At 34.8% G+C, this 22,585-nt stretch overlaps 3 protein-coding genes across 3 annotated transcripts in view; 1 reads left to right on the plus strand and 2 right to left on the minus strand.

Moving 5' to 3' along the window:
* Window positions 1-10,931, minus strand: part of LOC148308242 (obg-like ATPase 1) — a 34,210-nt gene extending 23,279 nt beyond the window's left edge. Inside the window, exons 1-3 of the mRNA XM_088262032.1 lie at window positions 10,821-10,931; window positions 8,815-9,005; window positions 475-535 (exon numbers count right to left, since the gene is read on the minus strand). Coding sequence (XP_088118158.1) covers window positions 475-535; window positions 8,815-8,995 — 242 coding nt within the window. The 5' untranslated portion in view covers window positions 8,996-9,005; window positions 10,821-10,931. The remainder of the gene's footprint in view (window positions 1-474; window positions 536-8,814; window positions 9,006-10,820) is intronic.
* Window positions 1,707-8,102, minus strand: LOC148308243 (adenylate kinase 9-like). Its single transcript, XM_088262031.1, has one exon. The coding sequence runs from the start codon at window positions 7,978-7,980 to the stop codon at window positions 1,819-1,821; it is 6,162 nt and encodes a 2,053-aa protein (XP_088118157.1). The 5' UTR covers window positions 7,981-8,102; the 3' UTR covers window positions 1,707-1,818.
* Window positions 10,932-12,975: 2,044 nt separating the features above from the next.
* Window positions 12,976-17,948, plus strand: LOC148308244 (uncharacterized). Its single transcript, XM_088262065.1, has 2 exons — window positions 12,976-14,308; window positions 17,854-17,948. The coding sequence occupies exons 1-2, from the start codon at window positions 12,976-12,978 to the stop codon at window positions 17,946-17,948; spliced, it is 1,428 nt and encodes a 475-aa protein (XP_088118191.1).
* Window positions 17,949-22,585: the final 4,637 nt, after the last annotated feature.

Here is a 22,585-nt window from a genome sequence, read left to right on the forward strand (position 1 = left end):
TCTCAATTAATCTTTACAATAATTTATATATCTATCTGATTCTGACAGTTAATAATATTATATTTTTTCTATCGGATCTCTTTTGTTTAATTCTGTGCGACGCATGCGACATCTGGTGGTAGAACTGTTTTATGTAGGTACTATTTGTAAGTACTTAATAAAATGTATAGGTAGGTACCTAGTTATTTTATTACATATATATATGTCGCATACGAACGAATAGAAAACCGTATAAAATAATTCATAAAATAATCGACGACGGCTGAGATAAGCATTATCGATAAAATTAAGAAAGGTGTGTTGAGATGGTTTGGACATGTGGAACGTATGAGTGAGGATAGAACGGTTAAACAAATTTATGAAGCAAATATAGTTGGAAAAAGAAGCCGATGAAGACCGGGGAAAACTTGGCACAATCAGCTATGTCAAATACATTTATATAAGAGATGGGAAAAATACATTAAAAATAATAACCTGAGAGGCTTGTGGTACTGGCACAGGTAGTCATAGCGGTCGTCAGGAATGGGAACTCGACGTGCTGGAACAAAAATATTGGTCAACACATTGCGTACTCATTTTAACAAGTTGGCGACATATAGTATTTTATCATTACGCGTTTTTATTAATTTTCAGTTAACAGACCGTACCACGATCCAACACAGGTGCCTTTCTGGGTGATGCATACTTAAAATAAGACTGCCATTGTTGAAAAAATTGAATCACAAAATTATTTCATGTATAAGGGTTTGTCCTTCCCGCTGAATGTCCAACACCTATTGTCAATGAACTCAAAAAATGTTAACGGTGCGATTATTAAACATATAAAAAAGTATGGCAAAAGCGTGTGACCCCAAAAAAAATCAATAAAAAAAAAAAATTATTTAAGTATATAAAATCACTAGTATGGCAGGTATCACCCAAAATTGGGTGCTTTGCCAAAAAAATTTAAAAAAAAAAAAAGGGTTTGAAAATGTATGATGAGTTGCCTGAATGTATGAAGAATGAAAAGAGTCTGAAAGAATTTTAAAATAAATGTTTTGTTTACTGTAAGAAGACGTAAGATGTAAGAAGATGATCGAGATTCTCAAACGATTTTTCTACTCCAAAATGCAACACCAAGCAATTTCAGCAAAACTTCAAATATTTGGCAATCAAACATTTCAATAAACTCCCTAAAGAAATAAAAAAAAATAGATGATATAAAAATACTTGAGAAAAAAATTAAAGCTCTATACATTTAAATCTTGAAAAATATTAAAAAAAACTATTGTATCTTTTATTATATAACATTAAACCACGAGTGTAAGTCCCTCTCCAAGCACAAGAGCATAGTCTCTTTTATGGAGAGGCACAGCGAATCGAAATATAAAAGTTTTCATATGTATAAATGATTTAAATGTATTATGTTATAAATAAAAATGTAAATATATGAAATGAAAAATATATATATATATATATATATATATATATATATATATATATATATATATATATATATATATATATATATATATATGAGCAGAGGGACCTGAGGCAGAGGGCCGATACCTTTCTTACATGTGTTAACGATCAAGATAACACTGCGTTTATGTGATGCAGTTTTTTTAATGCACCATCGGGTAAAAAGAAGGATAATTATACTGTCGCACACATGTTTTCGAACAAAATATACATAGAAATAAAAATCCAATAAGTTATAATAAAATTATAATTACATACGCTTTTTTTATGGAGACAATTGTATATTTATTTATAGTAACGTGAATGACAGAAAGTTATATAAAGAGATTGTTTAAAAATATTTTTTTTTGATAATTTTTAATCTTCAGGAGATATTTCATTAGGGTGGATATATTCTTCAGAACTGAATTGTCTACTAGGCAACGCAGAAGTTTCTCCGCTTAGTGACGAGTACATACTGTAAGTGTCCGACGCACCGCAGCACTTGGCTTTCTCGGCTAGAGGATTATCATTTTTATTCATAAACTCTAGAAATTCTTCGGCTAATTTGCAATCTCTTTCAAAATCACCCATTAACTTCGTGTATATTTCCAGAGCGCCCGATGACGTTCTAGGATTATTACATTTTAAGAACAGCCCTATGAGGATGGCGGCAGAGACGGCTGCCGATAGTCCTGGATACTTTGGCCTGACCCTGGCAGTGTATACGGCAGCTTTTACGATGATATCGCTGAGGCACTGTTCCAAGTAGCCTAACACCGGAAGCTGAGACAAGTCAAATACCGGTAATGGCACTTCCGTTTCGTAATGGATCGCCTTGTCATTGTATTTTTTTGGTTCTGCCATAAATTTGGCGAGGCATTGTTTATCAGCAAAACGATAACTTTTGTTGCAGTACGTAGCCGCAAACTCCGGACACCCTTTTACAATTTTTCGGGTCGGAAAATTATCTGAGAAAGTGACTATGCAGCGCCCTTTTTCGTGAAATTCTTTAGAGTAGTCGTACGTCCTTTCGGGGAGACATTCTGGCAAACGTTGGTCGACAACGTACGGAGAATGTAAAAATTCTTCATAGTGTTCCTGGCAAAACCAGTAAAATGTCTCAGACCACTGGACCAGACCGACTCTATCAAGAATTGGACCACTCCTACGTAGGATTCCATTTGATAAACACGATGGGCAGTAGTCTTTTACTTGGCTGCAATGATCGTAAAATTCTTTCTGAGTTATACACAGTCTGTCCAGGGGTATGACTGTATCAGGAACGTTAATGAGAAATCGTAAAACATCTGCCATGTAAACTGAAAAGTATTTCTTAGATTCCCACCAGCAACGCCATTTTGACCACGAAGCGTCGATAGTTTCTAAATTTTGGTAATATTCACGTATCGACAGGAGGAAAAAATCTTTTTTTTCGAACCAGGTATCGTACATATGAGACACAAACGAAGATGAAAACCGCGGTATACTTTTAAAGTACTCAAAATCTGTTTGCAAATACTCCAAGCAAATGTCTTTAGTACATTCCAAATTGATAATTAAGAATGGGAATATGTTATATTCAGCAAGAGAGATTCCCTCTGCTATTTTCTGGGGAAACCCATCACAAATAAAACCCCGTGAGTGAGAAACAAGATCGGATGAGGCCAATTTAATGGCGTCCATTATAAGTTTACTCGAGAGAGTTTCCGCTCTGGATAAGACGAGTTGGATTTCTCGAGCTAAAGAGGTCCATGAGAAATCTTCAATCACACGTCGTATAGATTGTCCTCTTGTTAATATACTGAAACCGAACTCTTCTTGAAACCTTTTGGACAGAGTGGTTTTTCCAGATTTCGGTGGACCCGTGATGGCTAAACGAATCGGGATATGAACAATATTGTCGACTTTCGACGAATAAATATACATCAAAGGATCTTTACAGAATTTCAAATAATTTTCATTTCCACTGCAGAAATAAATATAAGACCTGTGAAGGACCGGAAAGACATTATTATGTAGCTTATCTTGAAGGTACATTTGAACAAGTGAATCGTCTTCGAATACCCTTACAGGACATGTAATTCCAAATTTACTCAAGAAATAAAACCCATTCGAAATTAATACCCCGGCTAACTCTTCGTCAACCAAACAAGTTTGTTCAAAAAACGACTGATTTCTGCATTTCATTTCCGTAATGTGTCTATGGATTATCTTTAAAGTTCTATCATTTTTCTTCAATGAATCGACAGCAAACCAAGGCAAAAGGTCAACTTCGCATACATCTTTTAGATTGGATAACATTTCTACGTCGGATTGATACCATTCTTGAAGGCGCGATTTGATTCGCTCGTATGCGCTGTCTTCATTTTCCCATTCATTTTCAAAGAATAGTTCTGGAAAAGCTTCATCTACCCGCAGAGTCATAAATTCAATTTCTTCTTCGGGTATTATAAATATCGGTAATACCGAACTCAGTGTCAATTCAGAAAACACTGAACGAGTCTCTACTGACTGATTACTATCACTTCTTTGAAATTCATCCGAATGATCCATTTTAAAAGACATTTCTGTGGGCAGTTTATCCAAAACGTGAGGAGCTGACACCTCAGTAGATATGTGCTCCTCCCTTTCAGCTTCAGTTTCATACGGCATTTCGCCGTTTAAAGACACATTTTGGGAATTATCTATATCAGGATCTACAGTTATAAAAGCCATGTTCTCGACTTCTAAATAAACCGAGTATGCAGTAAAAAGAGTGCTCCTGTTAGAAATCCATTTATCTATACAATTTCGTTTTTCAATTTCGTACTCTTTCTTGCGTGCTTCCTGTTGATTTTTCCAAAGATTACAAGTATATTTATACAGTCGATTGTTAACTTCTGTATAGCTAGCGCGTAGCTCGATAATCAAGTCAGGAAAGTAAAAGTATTCTTTTATGATGTCGAGTTCGGAAGGGTGACACGGAAACCCGTCTAAGATAATTCCCGTCTTGTTAAATGGTTCTGTGAACCAAAGCTTCGATAAAATGTCGTTTAAAATGTTCGTGGGCAACGGGATATGGTCAATAAAGTAATCTTTCATTTGGGATATGGTTTCCAAATCCGTATCAGATGGAACCGCAGCTAGCTCGTCCACGATTTTTGTTATACCAGGTTCATCTACCCAATTGTAGAAGTCACGACTTTTATCTCGAGGACACAGCAACAAGCAACTAAATGCAAACGTGCAGAAATTCACGTAAATTAAACCCAGTTTTTCAGCTAGTAGTTTTGCAATGGTGGTCCTTCCACTTCCTATGGGACCAGTGATGCATATTCTCCAGGGTGGAATGGGTTCAATCGGTCTTTCCGAGAATATGAAATGTTCAGGATCAGACGAGAATTCTTCCTGAGCTTCTAGAGACGACATGAAATATAGCTTTTGTTTGTACCGTTGAGCAAACTCTTCTCTTCCTTTCCAAATGACAGAATGTTTGTAAAATGTAACAGGGCAGTAAGGTCCAGACCCACCAAAAAAGTTAGTATCATTAGCGTCATCCACGGGTTGATCTTCTGTTGGAGTATCCTTCGGTACGGTTACCTTACTACATCTCACCCCGTACCGATAGCGCAGCAATTTCAAGGTTTCCGAAATCAATTCAGATGGAGACCACGCACTTGGAATTATTATTTCGAAGGGAAAAATCAGAAATTCTTCTAAAAATATCTTAATTTTCCTATAATCCTCATCGAACTCATTTATTATCTTTAAGAAATCGTCAAATTCAGATTCTTTTAAGGCTTGAAGTGACTCGGCGGTAATATCGGGAGGAATATCTCGCAACTTATTTTCTTCAAAATAATCGTTTTCCAAAAGAGCCGTCAGAATTACGGATATTTCAGACATTATTGAGGATTTAGTACGAAAATGCACAGAACTCTGTCGGCGTTCCAACAAAGGCTCTGTCATTTTGTCAAAAATACCACTGAGTGACGTTTCGTTTCTCCTCCTGGATTTGTAGCGCAGAAATGTTTCCAAATCTATTTCTTTGTTTTCGGTCAAAACGAATACATCATCAGGCAAACAGTTGTGTTTCACTAAAGCGTCCCAATAATGTGTTTCACAAGGCATGCCGTCAATTATCCACTTTCCGAACTTTTTCGACCTGTCGCTTTGCTGTGTGATTTGATCTATATCGGTGATTTTTTTCAATACAATTTCGAGGACCTCTTCGTCAGAAACTGCGATATCGGCGTACCTGTTTTCAGACTCAATCAATTCTTTCGCACGTGTTAGGATTTCCTCATGAGTAGGCGATTCTAGTATATTACAAGTTTTTAAATGCAATGGAGCATATTCCAATAGCGTATCGGGTTCCAATATAGTATTTTGGCAATATTCCACAAACACAGTTTCGTCTACCGTGTCATTTAATGCATATTTTATAATCCATTTGACACTTCCCACTGAAGGTTTATCTATAGATGGGCGCCGTAATACCCGGGCAGCAGACGATGGTCTCTTAGGATAAGATTTCCGACCTACTAAAGCAGAGGTCGCGCGTGATGTAGAAGAAGAACGCATTTTACTTGATGCCGACTTTTTTACAGAAGAAGTACGGCTTGCTGTTACGGAGGGAGAGGGAGTTGGTAAACTGGGTCGAGTTCCACTTCCTGAAGGTTTATTCACAGACAAATGACTAGCTAACGGAGAAGAAGAAGAAGACAGTTTACTTTTAGACTTGTTTGAAGATTTTTGACTTAAACTGATTTTAGACGGTTCCTTAAACGAGAGCAATAACTCTTGAACTTCAGTTTCATTCAGCTCCGCATACTTCTCGAATATTTTCAATTTATCTTGTTTCCATTCTTCTAGAGCCACAATACGTAGATTCTCTTTCTCATTCCATATTTCTTCTTGCGCATTGGTTAGAAATAACGAAGCCTCATCGCAAGCTTGTTTCAAAAGTTCAGCTTCCTTTTCAGAAAAAAGTTTACGACGTATTCTATCAAAATCGATAACAACGCCATTGAATATCCAACTGAGACATTTCGCGAGAGTACTTTTACCAGATTTGACGGTACCAATTATTGCTATTCGGCACGTCGGAGTTAGATATTCTTCCTTCAAAAACGGACGAGGATTTATGTAGAACGATCTAAGAGCATCAATTGTAGATAGCAAATATACATGATAAAAAAGAGTAACGGCAAATTTCGGTAGACCGCAAATAGACTTCCCTTCCTTCAAAGCAACAGGGCATTTAGTTCGCCATAAGGATTCGGAATAAGGAAAGCCGGGAGCCAATGTCAAGTTATTATCAATATTTGACAAAAATGCTTCACTAGAAGGTTTATCGGTATTTTGGGTATTTTCTAGTTCTTGAGTATTCATTTTCGTATCTTTGAAGACAGTGGGCAGAATTACACGAAACAGAGGTAACTGTGATAGTTTTGCCTTAACAATTTCAAAATTCGTAATCACATTTCGCCTGCCATCTAGGGTGATCACATGTTGGGGATTGAAAGATAAAATGTATCGTTTTATAGAAGCTTTAAAGCTGATTTTCATTTTTTTAAACTGCGCATCCACGAAGTGTGGAAAATTAGATGGCCGGCAACATCGATATGGAGAAATAATCCTAAAGTCGTTGGTAATATTTTCACTGCCAAAAGGCATAATCAAATTTTCACAACCAGGATATTCGAATGCGTTTTGTCCTCTCAAAGTAACAATATCTTCGTTCGGGCAAGAAATATTTATGACGATCGTCGGAGTTGGTTTTAAATTGGCAATGAAATCGAGCTGGTCCGATAAGGACATTTTTCCGCAGTATTCACTTTCTTCAGCAAGTTGTAAAATACCGGACAGTCTTGTACGGTAGTCCAAATTGTAGTCAACATCTTCATCACTCGAATTGATTTGTTCGTCAGCGGTGGATCCCAATCTTGAGGTAAGACCAACATTTTCAGCGTCACTTTCAGTTTCAGAAATTTCTCCTACGAACGATTTGCTTTCTGCTTCAAAGTGAATAGTCATTACCAAATCTAGCAGTATATTATCGGCAGTAAGAAATGCCTCTTCAGAGTACAGAGTACTACAGCAATCATCGCTTCTATACGATTCAACGACAGGTACTCCTGACAGTATATAACCTCTATGTTTAACTACTTCAGAGTGTAAGATTCCTTGTATTATTTTAAAAATAACATCAATGGTGACTACATTTCCACACTTCAAATTAAACTCTATACACCTTCCAGTGTCACTTTTCAAGTTTATTTGCTCTTGAATAACATCATCAGGATTTATATGGATGCATTTCCAATATTCTGCTAACTTGTCACCTAGGGCCTTTTCGTTTAAACCAGGCTTGTTGAGGATAATGAAAGATGTCGGTGGGCTTGTCAAGTATTTTTCTTGTGCTTCTAACTTGGACCAGCAATCATTGCTGTTTATATTCAAGGGACCGAGCTTACTGTTAAAATTTAAACCCAACACAGATGTGTCAGGTGGAAACGTTTCACCATCAACTTGTTTATCACAATCACCATCCATTTTTATGGTGGATATGATATGACAGCTCTCAATATTAAAATGGCATTTACTTGTTTATTCTGTATTCATATTTTGAATATATGTAAAAAAAGAACCCAGGAAACTTGTCATAGAAACCACATTTTTTTTATTTCAAGTACACATTAAAACAATAAAAAAAAAATTAAATTAAAAAAAAATTGTTAGTTTACAGTCTTGAGGTAACAATTTTTTTTTTAAAAAAAGTGAATTATTTTACTAATTAATAAGTTCATAGCACCTTTTATTATTCTACATTAGTAAAATAAAATACAAAAGAATTAATTTTTTGTTGTTGCAACTAATGTATACTTGAAATTATTTATGCCATAACGTGTGGTGGTGTATGTTTAAGCCAAAAACATAAAAAACCAAAACATTTATCATAGTTGCTGGTATTGTTATCAGTATTTACCTTCGATTGTACGGAAAATTATTCTCAATGTGTTCCTGAGAACACACCCATGTGTCAATATAAATACAACCCCAATGCATGATATATCAGAATCATCATATCAATATTGTGTTCATATTCACCGCGAGATGGAAATATGTAGATTGAAGAAGTTGAGCTATTAAAATTTTTATGTAAAAAATATTTTCTTTTGTATAGTAATTGTTTTGTTTAAAATGCAAAAACTACATTATCTGCCCTGTAGCGGGTAAATATTAAGTTAAAATATGCTGCTTTTGCTAGGATATGGAAAATTTTTTGGGCATTCTGAAATCATGCACAACTTTTGATGTATGACGTTGTTGAAAGGAGGTAGCGATATCTATAAATTCATGATTTATAAATAATAAAAAAATACTTATTCTCATTTGGGTCGATAGTGCAGAAAGGGAAGTTCTCGGCAGAAGCCTGACTCTTGGTGAGGACATTGAAGAAGGTCGACTTTCCAACATTAGGAATACCAACGATTCCAACCTTAAGATTGGTTCCCACGCGACCAATCAGCGGCTTTCTTTCCGGTTCATCTACCTTTTTAGGAGGCATAATGTCTCACCTGTAATGTAAAAAAAACCTTATTAAAGACTACATTGTTCTTCAAGAGATTCATACAAATTCTCAGTGATCAAATTCCGAGTCCAGATATACAACCCTAGCTTTGGTGCATGGTGCTTTAATGTCTTTTATCCTGAGCGCCTTCTTAAAGTCATTTGTTTCCAATCAAATATATAACACACTGCCATACATATGTCCGCCTCCACAGTGTAATAGTCAGCACGCTCGCCTACCGTACTGGAGGTTCTGAGTTTGATTTCCAGGGGGGACTCAAATAAATATAAGTGATTTTTCACTCTAATATTTGTTCTATATTACCCAGGACTGGTACTTAAGCATAGAAAGAAGTGCATTTGAGTTTGAGTAAATGCAGTAACGTTATACTTTTTGTAGGTGTCTCAACTTGAGATGAAACGTTTATCAATTTTTAACAAAATAAGATGCAAGACTTCCATTATTTAACATACTAAGGATTTTCTTATATTATTTTATTCTATCTGACACTAAATTATTCACCGTCTTAGCTTGAGACGAAGCATTTATCATTTTCATGTGAAAGAAGATGAAAGTCTGAACATCCCAGGGCTTACAATCTGGCATTTGGCTGGTTTAAGTGATCACTTTATTAAAAAGTAAGGATAACCATTACGCCCATTATTGAACATCCATATTGCATTATTATAATATTGATATATCACCCGTGTTTCACATTTTCTATAAATTTTGCAACTTAGTTCATAAAACCGAAAAACAAAAATTGCTTAGCAAGAGAAGGTCTGTCAGAAAGACTAGATGCTTCTGTATCAGATCTGGGAATGCGGTGGGACAGCTTTTAAAATCACCCGTAGGGTGAAGAATCTCGTTTCTGATAATGAATTATTGATATACTTTTTCTTGTATTGACCTTATCAGAAGTTGAACCTGGCAAATTTTAACAGTAACCCTACATGCTGACATTTCTAAAGAGCATGTTATGATAATTTTTTTGTTCAACATTTGAAATTAAGCTTGGTGTCTCTGAATTAAGAATGTTGGCGTACTAAAGAAGTACTATAACAAATGAGTCATATGAAGGTAATTTCTCCAAACCAAATATTTTCCAATACTACTACTACTCCTATTACCATCATGCCGTTTCCCCGTTGGGGTAGGCAGAAGAGATGGAACGCCACATACTTCTGCCCTGACATACACTCCTCGCTTCTTTCACATCTAAACATCTTGTCATACATGCCCTCCGATTACACAGACTTTTGACACCACCAGATTTCAGGTTCTATATAAGACATATAAATGTACTTAAAAACATGTAGGAAATCTTAAGTATAGCTCGGAAAGGAATTACACCTTAAATTAAAGAAACTAAATACGTTGTCATATTGTTTTGAAATAGCATGACCCATTTATTGTGATCATGTGGCATATAAGGAGAAGAAAACAGTGTCAATAATTCCACTGACAGATTCTAGAGCGTAAGTTTAATTTATTCATAGCTGCGAAGATATTTTTAAAATTTTATAAGAGCCAAAATAGGAAACGTATAACCTAAAAATAGAATGATTATAGATAAGATACCTTTATTGACAAAAATATAAACCTAAAACATATTTGTAGGGGAAAATATATAAATTATTTACTTTTATTTTACGAAATTATTAAAATCATGAACTATACTAAACATAATTTTATTGACGGCCGGTAAAATCGTTAATGAAATGTCAAAACCTTAACCTAAAACCGTGCGCGGAATCATTCATTTTACCGGGGTATTAGAATGAATATTCATACCAAGTTCATTTGAGAATGAGAAACTTACGTATGGTTATTTAAAATTATTTGTAAAAAACGTTAAAAACGCCTTTTATTAAAATATGTCACTGGCTGTCACAGAAACTAACGTGGTCGAAAGAGCGAGACAGAAAACCACGAAGAGAAAAGAAAACAACTCTATGGTTTAACAGGGCGCTTCTTTATCGACATGCTTGTAGTTCGTGGTAAAACAGCAATCTGCAATTCGCGGCCATATTCGAAGTAATTTTAATCACCTGAATTACTGAGATAGGTCATATTAGATTGATTATATCTTTGATTTTAATAAATGGATAGTTATTTAAATTTATGCTTATTAAACACGTATTATTAAAATTTTATTGTAAGTTAAGCAAATATCGTTATAAGTTGCCTATAATTACCTTATTTGTTATATGCCTAATTACTGTACATTTTATTGCATTATATTTCACATTTTGTCCTGTGTTTTATTGTTTGTTACTTTCTTAATTTTTCTTCATCATTGTTAACCTTAATCCTTAATCCAAAAATGAGGAATGGAAATTACTTATCGGGAATGTTTTATATGTGACTTATGTATGTAATATGTTTAAATAAATAAAAATAAAAATAAATACTTATTTAAAAAATAAGTGGCTACTTATTTTTTAAACTAAAATTTTGAATTTGTGGTGAATACCTTTCCTTCTCATACTATTTTTTGACATCTCAACATAGATGAAGAATAATATGGAAATTGCCCAGACTTCCATATACTACTCATATACTATGTTGAGAAATAAAAAAATAGTACAGAAAATAACTCCTATAATTGGAGATATTCCAGATTTGTGAACAAATATTTAAACACACTCAAAATGTTGTATGTTATAACTTTAGTTATATTAAATAAAAATAACAAATATTCTTTTTTAACAGTAACTTAATCTTCCTGACAATACAGATCTACAAGTGATATTATAATGCCAAAGTCACTAGAAATAACAAAGCTAGGACTTAAGTTATAGTTATCTTTGCTACGTAGTTAAATCTTTGACTTCCGTAAGTTCTGTTCAAGATAGAGAACAGTTATTAAATTTTCAGTTCCTCTGGAATAGTATCTGCTATTTAATCGACATTACTAGTATTTGGCAAACTTATGTTTCGACTAAAAGTCATAATTTTAGTTTTGTCATACAGGCTGGTAATTTATGACACGAGGCAGCACGCAAGCGCAGAACGCCGAGGAATTCCGAGATGATAAGGTGGTCAGCTGGTCACCCTGCTCCTATAACCCTGACTACGTGATGTTATATCTTCAGATTACTACTATGTCCATTATTTAATGTAATTTAATGGGACTTTAAGAATTTAACTAATTATTTATTCCATTTTATTTAACTAAGTAAGTAACATAAATAAGTAAAGTAAGTACGCCTCCGTAGTGTAGTGGTCAGCACGCTCGGCTACCGTACTGGAGGTCCCGGGTTCGATTCCCAGGGAGGGAAAAATAAATATAAGAGATTTTTTTACTCTAAATATTTATTCAATGCTACCCTGGACTAGTACCTGAAGTGGAGGGCTGATTACCTTTCCTTCGTGTGTTAATGATCAAGATAACACTGCGCTTATATGATGCAGTGCCCTATGCACCATTGGGGTGCGGATATGGGTTTGAATGAAAAAATGAAGTAAGTAACTAACTTTCTATCACGCCGCTTGTCCGCGTGGGAAGGAAGAGAGAAAGAACGTCACACTTATCTGTTTTTGCACACAATCTTCGCCTCTTTCATATTCATACATCTTCTCTTACATACACGTGATCACTTTCAAGTATTTGAAATACTTGATCATGTTAAATTATCACCATTGGAAAATAATAATATTATTTAATTCGTATTTTTACTTTCACATCTCAAGATATATGAAGAACAATATGAATATCTGGGTATTTACAGGGCTTACGACCTGTCACTGGCTGGCTTAAATGATCACTTTATACACGTGTAACATTCACCATTCTATCCATGATCGATAACCACGCTATTTAAACTTTACAAGTTTAGTTATTCTTCAAATGAAATTACCATCGATTAAAAACTTCATCGATTTTTTACTTGGGCCAGGGGGTAGAACTGAGGGCATTCGCTGACGACCTTCTCTTGACGGCTGTGGCCGACAGCACGACGGATCTCGAGATAATGACGGATAACGCCCTGAAAACCATCACTACATGGGGAATTAAGGCCAAACTCAATTTTGCAGAAGATAAAACGAACGCGATGTTTATTACTAGACAAAAGGACCGCCAGCCGGAAATATACATGAACGGAGTCCGGTTGCAATTCGTAGACCATTTCAAGGTTTTGGGCCTCACCATAGACCGCAACCTAAATTGGTCTAAACACGTTGACAACGTTTGCAAAAAAGCAGCTGGCATCACGAACAAACTCTTGAGAGCCGCCAAACCGACATGGGGAGCGTCACCGGAAGTTATGCAGCAAATATATATAGGCGCTGTAGAACCTCTGATAACATATGCCTCAAGCGTGTGGGTGGAAGCGGTTCGCAAGAAAGTCATCAGAAAGAAACTGGACTCCATGCAAAGACATATTGCTATCAGGTCATGCAAAGGATACAGGACAATCTCCCTTGTTTCAGCTCAGGTTTTAAGTGGATTTATGCCACTCGATCTGAGGATTAGGGAGCTTGCTGAGGCATACGCAGTCAAGAAAAGCCTTATCTTGCAGGACCTGCCGGAAGACAGATTCTACCAGGGAGTCGGAGACTACTTCTCCCTCCCTCATCCAGCTGAACGACTTTCCATAGATCACGGCTACGATGACCAGACTCTACCTGGGACATTGCAGGAAGAGTTGAGGATCTTCACCGATGGTAGTCTCTTGAACGGCAAAGTAGGTGCAGCTTTTGTACCCTTCGATGGCGTGAGAGAGCTGCCTTCGAGGAAGTTGAAACTCGACGACTTCTGTTCTGTGTTCCAGGCGGAACTTTATGCGATCAAAGAAGCCTTGTTTTATGTTTTGAAAAAACCCCCAAACAGATGGAAGCAGATAACGATCCTGACAGACTGTAAATCTGGCGTCCACGCAATAGCGGACCGAAATTCGATCAACCCTATTGTCATGGACATCAGAACAGATATTCAAAAGTTAAGATGCAGACACCAGAATGTGTATATCGGCTGGATAAGGGGTCACTGCGGTATCCTAGGGAACGAAAAGGCGGATGAAAAGGCCCGGGAGGCAACACTCAAGAAGACTGCCCCTGACTTTGCCAACTTCCCGCTAAGTTTTGCCAAAAGGAAAATTAGAAGCAGGACCTTCCAACTCTGGAACGATCGTTATTTGAACGAAACCACCGGAAAGGTAACCAAAATGTTCTTACCAACCATTTTCCATGCCTTTGATTTCAGGAGACTGCAGAAACCTGGCTTTGAGCTCACTCAAATCCTTACGGGCCACGGTGGGTTCATGAGCTACCTACATCGTTTCAAGATCTCCGAGATCGACAGCTGTACGTGTGATGATGAGACACCTCAAGATGTCCCTCACCTGTTGATGCTTTGCCCCCTTTTCAGCTTTCAAAGACAACAGCTGGAGGCGCGTTGCAGGAGCCTGGGTGAGGATCTATCCAACATCGAATCCGTGATAGTTCATAAGGAATTGTCACGAGAGGTAGTATCATACATGATAAAAATAGTGAAGGACATTGGTAACATAAACCAAAGTAGGACACAAAATGCCGAACCCTCTTCTAGTGGAACGGAAGGTCTGCTGATGACAGTCAACAGTCTGCCTTCTCCTGAGGAGTTTTACGTGGTTTCCTCCCAGCAATGAGCAAATGCAGAGAAGTTCCTATTTGACCCACACTAGATGATCCCTCCTGTTCCCAACACAGATTCAAATAAAAACATATTTAATTAGCTAGAAGAAACAAAAATCCACTAAATGATCTATAAACCTTGTACATAATAAGCAAGGTAAATAATAAATGCAATTCCCATCTAAAAAAAAAAAAAAAAAAAAAACTTCATCGATGGCGACACCTATGATTGAAGTTTGTAAGTATTTAGTAAATTATCAGAGACCTTCATGAATGAATGTGAGATTCTTTGTCCGAAGTATTTCACATACTTACTTGGATAGCACATGTAAATCTCATTTACACTATTATTATACCTACTCATTGTTTAGATCAGTTGTTTAGAAACTGCAATAATGAAAATAATACTCGAAATTCGGAGACGGACTCCCACAGAGGGAATATTCAACAAATTATAACATATAACAGTCAAATAACTATACACATGCTAATATAATACAATTCTTACATACACATATATCGTAGTCGTACAGGAGAAAGTGACCAACTAACAAAACGTAAAATGTTCAAGAGGACCATTTAAGTCACTTTTGCTTGGCAAGAAAATAAACACCAATGCAGATAGTCATTTTTTCCAGTCAATATATTTTACTTCCATGATTAAAATCATTTGGGGTTTTTTTAGGGCAATATTAAGCTAGTAAGATATCCAATTGTCAATGATCATGTTTTTCTTTAAAAAATGCACTTGGTCATTTTCTCCTGTATGACTACTATATGCATTTAAGAATTAGGTACTCACACATATCACAAGTAAGACACACTTTGTACTTTGTGAAAATAAAATCACAAGATCCAAAACATCAAACAAAATCTAGCACATACCTACCTCTTTTGGCCAAACTAACATTGGTTATGATACAAAAAAACGTTATAAAGTTATACAACCTGCTTTCATTATCCGTTAAGTCGATCTAAAAAAGATCGCATCATTCGGCCACGTCTTTTTTGATTGCATGTCATAAAAAATTTACCTTTAAAACAATTATGTAATATGAATGTTAAATGCTGGGCATAATAGTGAACTTTACTGTCAAGTAAATGAATATTAAAATAACAAAAATGTTTTTACCCTTAAAAATTCTCGATGATGTTGAATCGGTTGGAATTTTTCTCCCAAATAATTAAAGCATTTGGTCGCACGAAGTTTACAAGGAAAACGTCGTACGCCGTCCGGCGGTACTTTACGGCAGTGCTCCGCAACCTTTTCTCACCTACGACACACTAAAACAATTCCTAGTACTCCGCGGCACACCAAAAGCTTAAGTATGTAGACCATTGAAAAATTATTCAATCGTAGTAATTATTATCCGCCTCCGTAGTGTAATCGTCAGCACGCCCTGCTACTGTTCTGGAGGTCCCGGGTTCGATTTCCAGGGGGGAGGGGTCAAATAAATATAAATGATTTTTCCAATCTAATATTAATTCAATACTACTCTGGCCTGGTACACGAAGCGGAGGACTAATCACCTTTCCTTCATGTGTTAACCTTCAAGATTACACTACGTTTGTAGGGGTTTGATGCACCATTGGGGTACTTCTAGAAAATTCGGTGATGGACTTACAATCTTGTATTTATTTAGATTGGCAGTGACAAGTATATTGAAAGCTTTTAAATGTAAATTCACAGTAAAATCGGGATACAATTTTACATTGTTTCACATTTTGAATAAATTTCGTAACATAGTTTAAAAAAAATTGATTAGCAACAGCAGATCTGTCAGGAAGCCTAGATGCTTCTGTTCAGATCTGGGCATGCGGTAGGACAGCTTTCAATAAATGCACTATTGAGGTGCGAATAAGCGTTGAGAGAGAGAGAATTATTATATCCTACATTTTGAAAAACAGACAATATTATGAAAAATAATTTGTCATCGTGTATTAAATACATAATGAAAAATTGTAAAATGTCATATACATTGAATTTGATCGCGGCACACCTGTATCCGGCTTACGGAACACCAGTGTGCCACGGCACACCGGTTGAGGAGCACTGCCTTACGGTACCAATTTGGAGTTCAAGTGGAATTATAATAATTTCATATAAAATTGTCGGTTAGAGCGGCGCGCGCCAAGCCCGCGTGGGACCCGCTCTTAAATCTCTTCAAATCCTTTATTTTGAATATTAGCATCTAATAAATACGCAATTAAGCGTAATTTAACGTGAGTCATTACGTGACCTTTGGTTCGAGCCGTTCTGAGGAAACAATTTGGCCACAAAAAACGACCTGGTCAGAGCATTTAAATAAATAATAGTGCTTTTTGTTTTTCCTTAATTTTATTTCAGTAAAAACGTTTCGTCTATTACGCCCCTAATTCGTAAAGTATTATTCCCTTTCAAACGACAATAAAATTAGCTTTGTTACTAAGTATATTAATTTCGTATAACCCTTATCGATTTCGTTAAATTTTGAATAATTTTTATAATGGTAGAATTTATCGAATGCTTTAGTGCCATAGCCTAGTTCAAATTCGCTTTTGCACTATAATAAATACTTATAAAAATATATATATATATATATTATGCATATTAACATCACGGTCAAAAGTTATGTCTTTGTATATTTACCTACATACTTATGCTAATAGACCAGGAAAAATAATTGTTATTTACTAAACTAAGTACAAATCAGGAAACTGATATTTTATTTGTTTCGATTTCCCTTATATTTATACAGATAAATGTATTTTATACTGACAATATTTTATAATGCAGCTACAAAACATGACGAGAAAAGCCACAAGTAAAATATTTAAAAAAAATGTTTATGAAATATTATGGAATGAAATTATAAAATACATTTATGTGTATGAATCTAATAACATTTATTGACATTTTGTCAGATAACGAAGTTCAACTATTTTGGTTGGTTGGAAGATTTGCTTTTAGCAATAAGCTCGCCAATGTACTTATTTATTTTATGTACATAAAGTTTGAATAAATAAAACTAAAAACGCATTTTTGTCATTTTAGAGAGTTTATTATAAAAATAAAAATTAAATTAAAAAGGCACATTTCAAAAGAGCAAATAAAACTTGATATCTTTTTCAAAGCAGGATTACCGAAAGCAAGCGCGTCGATATCAAACAGCAACGTCACTTCACGACGAGTGTCCGAAGACAATAAATAGAATTTCGTTTGTATTTTATATTGTTTATTTATATTGTTTGTTAAGTGTTGTGTACGCAGCAGTACGGCAGCGAGATGTGGTCTAAGGTTACACAACGAAGCTTAAAGAACATGAAAATATGCTATAATAACGGTTACTGAGCTTTAATGAAGTTACCCCGACACTGCAGCGCGAGTGGTATGTTTGCCACAGCACGCCTACCACACTGGGATGGCCTGTTAAGGCACCGAGTGGCAGGCTTCCGGGAGAGGCTGATGAAGAGCTCCAACCTCATCATAAAGCGGCTTGTGGAGCACAGATGGGGGCTGGACATGGACATGGAGTACAGTGCTACATTTGATAAAAAAATGTTGTAAAACATATATGGCTGACTAAGTATTGCACCCACAACTTATTATAGCTGGAATAAAGAGTTATTATTATTTTTATCATTATTATATCTAAATGTGTTCATTATTTTTTTTTAAATAAAACCTATTTCTATATAACGGACTTTCGGCTTTAACGGACACCCCCTCCCCCCAATTAGTCTGTTATATCGAGGTTTAAAAATTTAAGAAGTGGGTAGAGAAAATCAACCCCGACGGTAGAGTTAGTAGGTAATAATAAATAAGTACAGGTATAGTATTGTGTCGGTAGGTACTGTAGACCCACTGGACAATTGCAAAGCAGCAAATTGCGAATAATGCAAAACCGGTGCATGACGTTTTATGACTTGATCGCGTGCCCGGCTTGTCTGTCCGCGTCTTCTCGGGCCGCATATTTCTTACTTTTTGCTTTAAAAAACGCCGCATTAACGTATTTCTAATTGCGAATTCCTGGAATCAAACCCGGACCCTTCGACTACCAACTGTCAACTGTAAACAAATGTACAAAAAAGAAAAAACACTTTATTGAGTGACATAGTCCAATTAAATATTATATATGACCATATAAATCCTATCACAATATTATCGAATGAGTAAAGAAATAATAGTAAAACAAATTTATAAGGCGAGTGTGGTTGGTAATAGAAGCATAGGGAGACTGATAAAAACTTGGCACAATCAAGTATTTCAAATACTTGAAAGTGGTCAGGTCAGTTGAGTAGTCAGTCGAAGTAAACGGCGGGTATGTAAATATAAGGAGATGCATGAATGTGGGGAGGCTAAGATTGTTTTGCAAAGTCAGTTTGGTGTAGCGTTTTACCCTCTCTGCCTACCCTGCGGTGCAGCGGCGTGATGGCTGATGGTTAGTTAGTTAGTGGTAGATAAAAAATCGTATGTTTTTTAAACAGATAATTTTACTCAGTACACATTTTGTGAACGTAGATAGATCTATTAAAATATAAAAATATATAAAAATTTAAACGTTCTTCTGTTTAAAATCTGAAATATTTTGTATATTAAAAGCGTTGATAATTTTGAGGTATGGTAATAAAACACTCTCCTCATCATTTGTTCACTTTGTGTAATACCACTTTTAAAAAATGGTATTACACAAAGTAAACAATGGATGATAAGGAGAGTGTTTTAAATATTCTTAATTTCACTGATTTTTAGGAGAGTGATTAAATGACAGGTCGTAAGCCCTGGGATGCTCAGATTCCTATCGTCAAAACGATAGACGCTTCATCTCAATTGAGACACCTTTAATAATCATGTATATCTTCATACTTTTTGCATATCGCTCACTCCTTTCAACAACGTCATATATCAAAAATCGTCATTTTCAGTTGTGCATGTTTTCGGAATGCTTAGAAGATGTACTATATCCCAGCAAAAGCACCATATTTTTAACTCAATATTTACCCGCTACAGGGCAGAAAGTGTCGTTTTTGCATTTTAAAGAAAAGGTATTGTTTACTTATTTTTTTAAATAAACTTTATATTTTTCAGATGGAGAAAAACAATAAGGTTTTACCTAAAAAGATCCGTTGTACAGCAAAAATTTCAATAAGCGGCTAGATATTTATTATTAATACATTTTACTATATTTTTAAACTTTAAAAACGATCTCCTGAATAATCAAGTTTTTTGATTATGACGTTGAAAGGAGTGAGATATCGTTGAAAGAGTGATATATCTCGATATGAATTATTTTCTATTTGTTAGTAATTTTGTATTTTCCTATGTGATTTAGAAATAAACATAAAAATATATATGGCGTTGTTGTAAGGAGTGAGCGATATGTCTGCTAATAAAAAGTTTTTTCCGACCTATTTAGGACCTTCAAACTACCTTGACATCGAGACCAAACAACACTTTGAAACTACAACATTGAAAGATCAACCCGACCTAAAATACTTTTGTATACTTTACTATAGCATTAAAACGAAGTCGTTAAACTTTTACGACGACTCTACTAAACACACGTTACAATTTTCAGCCCGAGCTTAAATGGCGTTTAATTTTATTTAAAATATTTGGGCGGCCATTTTTCCTGTGAATATTCCCCAAAGGTAAGTTTGAGACCAAATTAGAATATCATAAAGTACCACAAATTGGTCGGCCGACCCTCGGCGGTTGCGCATGCCTGTTATTTGGCTATTCGGCGGAATGTCTAGTCGGTAATAACATTAATCCACAATACGGGAACATTACCAAATTGTCTTGGCTTTGGTTTAGTAATAGTTATTAACCTAACCTGGCTTTAACAAACCCCACCCGCCTTCGTGACCCTGACAGGTTGGGCTGAAAACTGGATAACACTCTTCCAAGTACCCAAATATATTAATAGGTAAAGTTATTTTTTTACATCTCAACATATGTGAAGAAAAATATAGATATCTGGGCATTTACTGGGCCCACGACCGTCATAGGCTGGTTTAAGTGATCTTTTTACACACTTGTAACATTCACCAATTCTACCCACGATTGACAACCACACTACTCAAATTCTTGGAAGTTCTATATATATATATATATATATATATGATCCAATTATTTGAAACATAGGACAACATTCACTAGAATTTTCACTATTAACATCTATTCGGCTGTCCAAATTTAAAACACAGTAAGGGACATTTTTTTGTAGTAGATTTTTTTTTGCATTTATGGACTAAGTGGACTCTACTTAGCCCAAAAATGCAAAAAAAAACCTACTACAAAAAAAATGTCCCTTACTGTGTTTTAAATTTGGACAGCCGTATTGGTGAGACGAAGAAGCATTTTTTATTGAGCAGAAACTCTTGTATATATTTGTATGTGAGGTTCGAATCCTGGATTATAATCACATACAGGAGAAACGCCAGAAAATATCATTTTTTAATTTATTTTATTTTATTCTCAATATTATTAAAAGCATTTATTTTGTGGTTATTCATTTACACTTATTTATTTTTTTCCAATGATTTCTTTTTAAGGCCGTACATGCCATTATAATATTCTCAATATTATTAATATTTAAAGCATTTACTTTGTGGTTAGTCATTTTAATATTTTAGTTTATAATTTGTAGTAAGTAATTAGTAATATTTTAGCTTATAATTTGACCAGATAACCTTAATGTTGCCTAACAACATTTTGAGTGTGGCCAAATACACAAATCTGGAGTTATTTATCATATAATTTAAAAAATAATACCTTTAATAAATCATATAATTTGAGATAATCCAGATTTGTGAACAAGTAATTGGACACACTCAAAATGTTGTTAAGAACTTTAAATACATATTTGGGAACTAAGTAAGTACGTCAATAACCTTCCTATAGATATAAAAAAGCTTGGATGACAGTAAAATGCTAAAAAATTAATTAAACGACTTATAAAGACCTTAATCGAAAAGAAACACAAAAAACATTAAAAAAGGTAAAATAATAATTAAAATAAATTTGATAACTCATATACAAACAACAAATAATAAAAACAAGTCCCCCTCCAAGCTTATTCTCTTCATTGGAGAGAACAGCGTATTAAATTTAAAGATTCTAAAGTAGAAATATGCAGCATCATATCTAGTATCAATGTAATACAATTTCTATACATTTCTACTTAATACAATCTTATAATTTTAGTTGCGCTGAGCCTCTCCAAAAAGGATACTAAGCTTTTGTGCTTGGAGAAGGACTTTTTTCTTCTTTAATTGTTGTAGTCAACGATATAATGTTTATAATATAAACACATAACGTAACGAAGTTTGAAATCAACCCAAGCACATATAAAAAAAAACAGATTTTTATTTTTTTTTTCTTATATTTCAAATTGAATACTAAATAACACTCTCATTCATCGTTCATTTTGTGTCATACCACTTTATAAATACCAATTCGTGGTATTACACAAAGTGAACGAGGAATGATAAAGAGAGTGTTATATTACCATACCACAAAATATAACAATGCTTTTAACTCTAGATAACTAAACTATATTTGTAGATACAATGCCATTTGTGGATCGCACAATATTGACATATCGCTCACTCCTTTCAAGAACGTCATAAATCAAAAATCGACAATTTTCAGTTGTGCATGTTTTCAGAATGCCCAGAAAATGTAGGTTATCCCAAAAAAGCGGCATATTTTTAACTTAATATTTACTCGATACAGGGCAGAAAATACTGTTTTTGTATTTCGATGAAAAGGCATTGTTTCATTATTTTTTTAAATATACTAAATATTTTTCAAATGGAGAAAAACCCTTCAGGTTTTACCTAAAAAGATCAGTTTCACAGAAAAAAGTTCAATAAGTGGCTTGATATTTATTTTTAATACATTGTATTATATTTTAAAACTTTAAAAACGTTCTTCTGAAAAATGAAGTTTTTTGATTTATGACGTTCTTGAAAGGAGTGAGC

This window comes from Brachycentrus maculatus, unplaced genomic scaffold (assembly GCF_059751285.1).
Source record: "Brachycentrus maculatus isolate JH-2025_06_01 unplaced genomic scaffold, ASM5975128v1 h1tg000172l, whole genome shotgun sequence".
Classification (NCBI taxonomy): Eukaryota; Metazoa; Arthropoda; class Insecta; order Trichoptera; family Brachycentridae; genus Brachycentrus; species Brachycentrus maculatus.